General features: G+C 49.6%; 1 protein-coding gene across 1 annotated transcript in view; it reads left to right on the forward strand.

The window, feature by feature from the left end:
* TMEM161A (transmembrane protein 161A) overlaps positions 1–2,570 on the forward strand; it is a 90,662-nt gene extending 88,092 nt beyond the window's left edge. Inside the window, exon 13 of the mRNA XM_056843962.1 lies at positions 2,286–2,570. Within this exon, the coding sequence (XP_056699940.1) occupies positions 2,286–2,563 (278 nt within the window). The 3' untranslated portion in view covers positions 2,564–2,570. The remainder of the gene's footprint in view (positions 1–2,285) is intronic.
* Positions 2,571–8,006: the final 5,436 nt, after the last annotated feature.

Consider the following 8,006-nt stretch of genomic DNA (forward strand, 5'->3'; position numbering starts at 1 on the left):
TCTAGCCTTTATGAGAACTAGAATTGCTGAACTGAATTCCCTTTCAAAAGGGATTTCTAGCTTTAGGCAAGAAGACTGTAAATCTGTTCCATAGTATGCAAGAGATGGTAAGAGAGTGAGGTCTGACAACCAGAGTTGTCCTCCTTCCATCTTCTTAGGTTTTACATCTTTAAGATGTTGAGAAAGTGAGGTCAGACAGCCTAAGCCATCTTCCGTCAACTTCCCTTTCCAAGTTTTACATCTTTGGAGATGTGGGGAGAGTGAGGCCAGATGACCAGTGTCGTCCTCCACCAACTCTCTGCCTTCTGGCAGTTTGGTTCTGGCTTTTATTCTCTCAGACCAGCGGTCATCTGAGCTGAGAGACTAGAAGCTTCTGCCCTGGGTTGCCACTCTAGTACCTATATCCCTACAATTGGTCACACATGGTGGTGTGCCCTTGTCACTTGGTCTGTGAAGAAAGCATTACCATGTTCTTGGCATTAAGTCATAAAGTTCACAAGTGCAAGGTTACCATCGGTTATACTGTTTGAAGACTAGGTCTGAATCATTAGATTAGCATTATTGGTAGCATTATTCCCTCCTCGCACGGCAGCTATCAGAGGGGCTAAACTCCCAGGCAGAAATGACCTTCTTGTTAATGTCAAGAAGAGGCGAAGCACCTCGGATAAGTGATGCTGATATTCTTCCAGACACAACAATCAAGCGGGCAACGTTGCATATCATAACCTTGTACTCTTGTAGTTTATTTATCTCAGAATACTGAGAATAGTCTTAGCCAGCAACTCAATAACATCATGACCTTTACTCTGTTTTATTTACTACATCAACAATTCTGTTCAGAGAAATAAGTCTCTATAAGCCTTTTTGTTAACCTTTACTTTTATGCTTTACTCATGAGATTCATAGGGAAACCACAGGTACAGGCTCCCTATCACTCAGGCCTGCAACAGGGGGTAGGGCCATTGTAAGGCAGGGCTTGGTTGTTTTTTCTCGGGAGGATGAGGAGGAACTGGTAGGCCTTTGGGCTTTCCTTAGTCAGTGTGTTGCTTCGATTACTCCTTCAGGATCTCTTTCCTCCCAGGAGGTGTGAGGAGGGGGATATTCCATTTGGTTCTGCCTCCTGGGGTAGCCATTTTGAGGTTGGTTCTGCCTCCTCTGGCAGCCATTTTGGGGTTGGTTCTGCCTCTGGCAGCCATTTTGGGGTTGGTTCTGCCTCCTGGGGCAGCCATTTTGGGGTTGGTTCTGCCTCCTGCTGCAGCCATTCTGTGTTTGGTTTTGCCTCCTGCAGCAGCCATTTTGGGTCTGGTTCTGTCTCCTGGGACAGCCATTTTGGGTCTGGTTCTGTCTCCTGGGACAGCCATTTAGGGGTGGTGCTCACCACACCCTCTCAAAATTCCAGAGGTGCCCGCAAGCTCAAAGTTGGGGAGCCCACTGAAAAGACCACAGGAGATTGTCCTAGGCCAGAAACTGAGAACAGGGCGAAGGAAATGCTTCTTTACACAACCTAAAAGGAACTCATGGGCACAGGCCATAGTAGGGACCAGTGGCTTAGATGGACTGGACAAACTTGTGGAGGAGGAAAGGATTACCTGTGGGTTATCGGCCATGACGGCTAAGTGGAACCTCTATGTTCAGAGACAGTATACCTGTGAATGTCACAAATGAGGAGGGATTTTGTGGCCCTATGTGGGGGCATCCACTCTGAGAAACAGAATGTTGGTCCTGATCTACTTTTGGTCTGATTCTTCGTTTTGATTTTTCTGGGTCGGCCGTCTGGCCCAGAGTTCAGGTGTTCCAGGAAAGGGAGAAACATAGTTAAATTGTGGAACTCCCTGCCCCAGGATGTGGTGATGGCTGCCAACTGGGAAGGCTTTAAGAGGGGAGTGGACATGTTCATGGAGGAGAGGGCTATTCATGCCTACTAGTCAAAATGGATACTAGTCATGATGCATCCCTATTCTCTCCAGGATCAGAGGAACAGGCCTATAATAGGAGGTGCTGTGAAACACAGGCAGGATGCTGCTGCTGCAGTCGTCTTGTTTGTGGGCTTCCTAGAGGCCCCTGGTTGGCTGACATGTGAACAAACTGCTGGACTTCATGGGCCTTGGTCTGATCCAGCATGGCCTTTCTTATGTTGTCCATAAAACCTGCCCAGGACTGGCACAGAGAAAATAAATACAAAAATTGGCAGTGGGATCTTTTTTGTGTGTGTGGCCATCAGGGAGGTGGTTAGAATTTGCACGCAGATGCCCTCATGCACGCCCTTCTTTCAATCTCTTTCTTAGGAGAATATTCCTGGGGAATTTATCCTGAGCCCGGGCCGATGACCCCAGTTGTGGATGCCGCCCCCGTTATCCGAGCCGCCCCCTTGTCTGACGCCGGCGGGGAGGACATCCAGGCCACCGTGGAGCAGATCACAGGGGCGCTGGGCGCGTTGGGCTCCGTCTTCAGCCCTCTCTTCTACCGCGGGCTCTTCTCCTTCCTCACCTGGTGGGTAGCGGCCTGCCAGATCGTCGCCAGCCTCTTCGGCCTCTATTTCCATCAGTACCTGGCTGCCTCCTAACTAGGCCGAGCCCGGAGCTGGACTGCCTCAGGCCTCCTGCCCTGTGCCGCTACGGCCTCTGCACCAGGACTTTGGCTTCGCCTGACAGACTATACCACATCCCCTCTGCGGTGCAGGGGCAGGCAATTGGACGGTGCAGATCTGGGGTCAGCGATGGACCAGCCACTGTGCAACACCTCTTCCCAGGGGAGGAGAAACATCTTTCATCCACACCAGCATGGTGTAGTGGTTAAGAGCGGTGGTTTGGAGCGGTGGAGTCTGATCTGGAGAAACAGGTTCGATTCCACACTCCTCCACACAAAGCCAGCTGGGTGACCTTGGACTAGTCACAGATCTCTTAGAGCTCTCTCAGCCCCACCTACCTCACAGGGTGTCTGTAGTGGGGAGGGGAAGGGAAGCCAATTTGAATCTCCCTTAAGTGGTAGAGAAAGTCGGCATATAAAACCCAACTCTTCTTCTTCTTTGCATTGCCTGCTGACCCCCAGGAGTGGCAGAGCGTGGACAGAACATTGGTTCCAGGATAGCTCTGCTCACTCATGTAGACTTCGAGATGCCAAGACTCCAAGGGCTAAGCAAACGTTAGCAGGGTGGCCCCCCTCCCGTGTAGTTAGCATGTCCCTTTCCTGTGCGTGTGGGGCTACAGCACGGCGACAAAGGATCTCCACTTTTCACTCTTTTTCAAAGGAGTTTCTAGTCCTCAATAGTGTTAAAATATTTGAATGTGTGGGTATTGGGAAGGGGGAGGCCTGCTTTAATCACAGAAGACTTAGGTCGTTTAAGCATGGGAGTTTTACCTGAGGTTCGTTGCTCGCTGGACCCACACTTTCCTGTTGGGAATCTCTGCACCAGCAGTCTCCAAGCTCAAACCAAGTCCCCGCCTCTTTAAATGCTGCTTTGTAACTGGCTTACTTTGTAGTGCTTACTGCAAAAGAAACCCCCCCCCAAACCCAATTGCTGCTTAAAAGGTGGTGGAATCAGCCTCAAAATCTCAGGAAGTGAGGTCATGCATAGCTCTAATAGTAACTCTTCAGGATGCTTTTAAAAATGAACATATTATTTAAAAATATTTTAAGAACAAAAACATTTTAAGAACAAAAACAAAAAATGGAGCCATCTAAAAGGAAAGGGGGGGGGGAGAAACCCAATCCTCGTTTTTAAAAAGCCTTTCTTTTGCTCAGAAAGAGCTCCAAGGAAGCAGGAAGTATTTGAATCCCCGCCTCTTTACATGCTGCTTTGTAATTGGCTGTGAGAGAAGCCAAGCTTGTGTGTCCCAGACTTTGCCTTATGCACAGGGATTTCACCCAGGCTGAGATGGAAGGAGAGGGAAGAATTGGATTAACAGAAGAACGGGAAGGTCTGAGATTTGTGAGAGAGGTCATCTCTAAAGGACGGAAAATTCATGCATAACTCCCAGGAACAACCAAGACAGACCAGAGGTGAACGTGAGTGAAGGTACCCATGCATAAACGACCTTTGAGTGGCCAGGAAATGGCTGCAAGCAGTTTGCACCTGCTCAAAACTCAAAGTCAGGGGTCCCCAACCTTTTCGAGCCTGCGGGCACCTGGGGAATTCCGACACAAGGTGATGGGCACAGCCGCAAAATCTCAGGAAGTGAGGTCATGCATAACTCCAATAGTAACTCTTCAGGATGCCTTTTAAAAATGAACATATTATTTAAAAATATTTTCTTGCATACGCCTTAAAGTTGCACAAGGAAGAACCTTGCACTGTGGTGGCAGCTGCTGCTAAAGCAAGTTTTTAAAAATCCGCACAGCCAATCAGAAGGCCTGGCTGGCTCCACCCACTTTGTAAAAACACTGGGCGGGCACCTGGAAAGGTGTCAGTGGATGCCCATGGGCACCCCTATTAGAGACCCCCGAGTTAAATCAGAGAATTATGTAAATCTTTGTGTGCACCATGGAATTTGAATTTAAAAAAGACAGTTTCTCTCTCTGGGCCTTTCATTAATTTTTAAAGTATGTCGTAGCCGGAGCTTCATGTTCTTTTTGCTTGTTTTCTGTACTTCATAGAAGGAACTCTGCATAGACTGTATCCTTTCTCATCTCCCTTACACCAACTCTGTCATGTTGGCAAGGCTGAAGGATCTGAACCCAAGGCTGCTGGGGGTGGGGTGGGGTGGGGAATCAAGAACACCAAACTCCTAGGACTAGGCAAACAGATTCCTGCTGGCACTGGTAACTGAGGGCCTAGAGCCAAAAGCTCTAGAGCCTGTGCCTCAGTGGTAGAGCATCTGCTTGGCATGCAAAAGGTCCCAGGTTCAATCCCTGGCATCTTCAGTTAAAGGGACTAGGCAGGTAGGTGATGTGAAAGACCTCTGGCCATAATTAGATGAGGAATAGGGAATAAAACTGTGGCTCAGTGGTAAAGCCTGTGCTTGGCATGAAGGAAGTCCCAGGTTCAATCCCCGGCATCTCCAGTTAAAGGGACTAGGCAAGTAGGTGATGGGAAAGACCTCAGCCTGAGACCCTGGAGAGCTGCTGCCGATCTGAGTAGACAATACTGACCTTGATGGACCAAGGGTCTGATTCAGTAGAAGGCAGCTTCATGTGACAGACCAAGAAAGGGATCTTGGGGTGGTAGTGGATTGCTCGATGAAGGTGTCAACCCAGTGTGCGGCTGCTGTGAAAAAGGCAAATTCCATGCTGGCCATAATTAGACGAGGAGTAGGGAATAAAACTGCCGCTATCACACTGCCCTTGTACAAATCTATGGTGAGACCTCACTTGGAATACTGTGTACAGTTCTGGTCACCACACCTAAAACAGGATATTGCAGAGCTCGAGAAGGTGCAGAAAAGAGCAACCAAAATGATCAGGGGACTAGAGCAGCTGCCCTATGAGGTGGCCTTGACCTTGATAGACCAAGGGTCTGATTCAGTATAAGGCAGCTTCATGTGTTCAAATGCATCCAAACTCCGCCACGGTTAACAGAGCAAGCTGGAGAGACTTCCCCTTGCATTTCAGTGCCTGGCAGAGGAAAAGTTCCCACGGGGCGGTGGGCCTGCTCCAGCCGTGCCAGGAGATCTGGGAGAGCTCCCTCCGCCCTGGGTGCATGAAAAGACCAGGCGGAGGAATCTTAATGCCTATTTCTCAATGATAGGTTTGGGATGGGCCCGGCGCAGTGCAAAATAGGGAGGTAAGAGGACAGCTGTCCGTCAAGGCAGCTGGCTCCGACCACTTTGTAAAAACACTTGGAGGGCACCTGGAAAGGTGTCTGTGGGTGCCCATGGCCACCATGTTGGGCTTTCTATTAGAGAAAAAAAATCTATTTTTCTGTGTTTCTATTATTTTCCCTGGAGGTTTTTAAGCAGAGGCTAGATGGCCATCTGTCAGCAATGCTGATTCTATGACCTTAAGCAGATGATGAGAGGGAGGACATCTTGGCCATCTTCTGGGCATGGAGTAGGGGTCGCTGGGGGTGTGGAGTGGGGAGGTAGTTGTGAATTTCCTGCATTGTGCAGGGGGTTGGACTAGATGACCCCGGTGGTCCCTTCCAACTCTTTCATTCTATGAAAATCCTCCAACCTGCTTCAAACTCCTCAGCCTCCCAGACACAACCGTTTGAGAACAACCTTGCAGACGCCCCCGGCCTCACCTTGGACACGCTGGCAAGGAAGGGTCTTTGGACCAGAAGAGATGGAGTTAAAACCACAAACGCTGGACTGCATCAATTATTTTTTATTATTATGAATAAATAGACCTCCACTCTTGGCACGGATCTCAAAAAGTTCATTGCTATAAACATTTGTATACATATATAAAGGGCCCACGGCGGTAACAAAAACATCGGACCAGAGAGGGGAGGGTGTGTGGCAGATGAGGCGCCTGATCAGAGGCAAAGCCGGGTATGACCACAGTGTTTTCTGTGCACCTGACCCGGGAGGGGCGGGTAGGCAGGGCCGTGGCAATCTTCAGAAGCTTACTGTGCTTTCCTTAGTGAGACGGTCTAAAATAGGAGGGGGTCCTCTCCAGCTCACCTGAATCCAGTTCTAGAATTTGCCCAACTCTTCGACAACGCTGAATCCAGGAGGGCCCCATTTAGCGGGCACGTTCCAGAACAGGAGGGGTGGGTTTGCCAGACCCAGGGCCCCCGTCCTCTGCCGAGGAATGGCTTGGCCATGCAACCCCCCTCCACTGCTCCGTAAGAACAGTGTGGCAATTCGCCAAGGCCACCCTGCAGTAGGAAGCGGGAATACTGGTACAAGCTCACCGTCGCTGAGAGAGGCCTGCCCTCCCTTCTGCGGAAGGAGCCCCAGGCGGCTTCGGAGGAAGAAAACCACTGGCTGAGAATTGCCTTTGCAGAACATCTCTGATATTCTAGATCCGAGGGAAGAACCTCCCCATCCCTGAAAAGATTCTCTGACCCGGCATGAGGACAGACAGCTCTGAATGCCGTGGCACAGTCGCCCTCTTGTATTCTAGTCCCACCTCAAAACCCCATGGACCACAGCGATTCCTTGCTAACTTCCATGTCTCGGACTAATCGTGGGACTTCTCGTATCCAGGAAGCCCCCGGTGGTGGTGTCTCTCTCTTTCTGAGAGTACAACCCTTTCTCCCAAAAGGATGCCTTTATGGTGTTTCATTACTGTCCAAAGGGGGGGGGGAGAAGGAAAAGATTGCTACCCCTTCAAATTACCACCACAAATCTCTCAAGTCTTACCACGGACTCTCACCTACTAGAAATTACGTTCTATTAAGAAAGCAAGTTTTCCAAAGCCAATGCCATCAGCTGAGAACAAAGCCTGCTTTCCTAAAAATTTAACAGGATTGGGTTTTACCCATGTGGGGAGGGCTAATTAAGGCAGAAGACCCCGTACCACTCAAAACTGCAAATGAGCAGTTTAGTTTTCCCCCATGTGAAAAGCCAACCCAGTAGGGAGAAGTTGACCTAATTTCCACTCCCCATACACACACAGACAGATGACGCGCTAGCAGGGAGCTCTTTTTACTGCGTGTTTGTGTGTTTGGGGAGGTACATTCAAAAACCTGCAGCCTTTGATATATTTTGCCACTTTAATGATGCTGCCACCTCCTTCTGCCACAGGCCCAAAAGCCAGCCTACTGGTAGTGGGAGAACAGGGGGAGCCATTGACTGGGAGAGGAAAAGTTTTGATATTTTTATTTATTTTTAAGGCATTTGGTTCTGTGGGATAGCCCAGCCCCTGAGAAGGGGCACCTTACACACACACTCACACACCACGTACGGGCCAAGTGTCTAAGTGCAGACCATAAGATACCCCACCCCAAGAAAGTGTACCACCCCCACCCCCCACCAAGGTGATCACAACGTGACCCTCTCGTGTTTCTGGTTTGTGAGGTTCCAGCATGCAAGTGATGCACGAGGGAGACCGTTCAGGGGGGTTGACGGAGCACGGTGCCAATCAACCCAACTTCACATCTTTCCTGTGCAAATGATGCCTTT

The sequence above is a fragment of the Euleptes europaea genome, chromosome 2 (assembly GCF_029931775.1).
Source record: "Euleptes europaea isolate rEulEur1 chromosome 2, rEulEur1.hap1, whole genome shotgun sequence".
NCBI classification, from domain to species: domain Eukaryota; kingdom Metazoa; phylum Chordata; class Lepidosauria; order Squamata; family Sphaerodactylidae; genus Euleptes; species Euleptes europaea.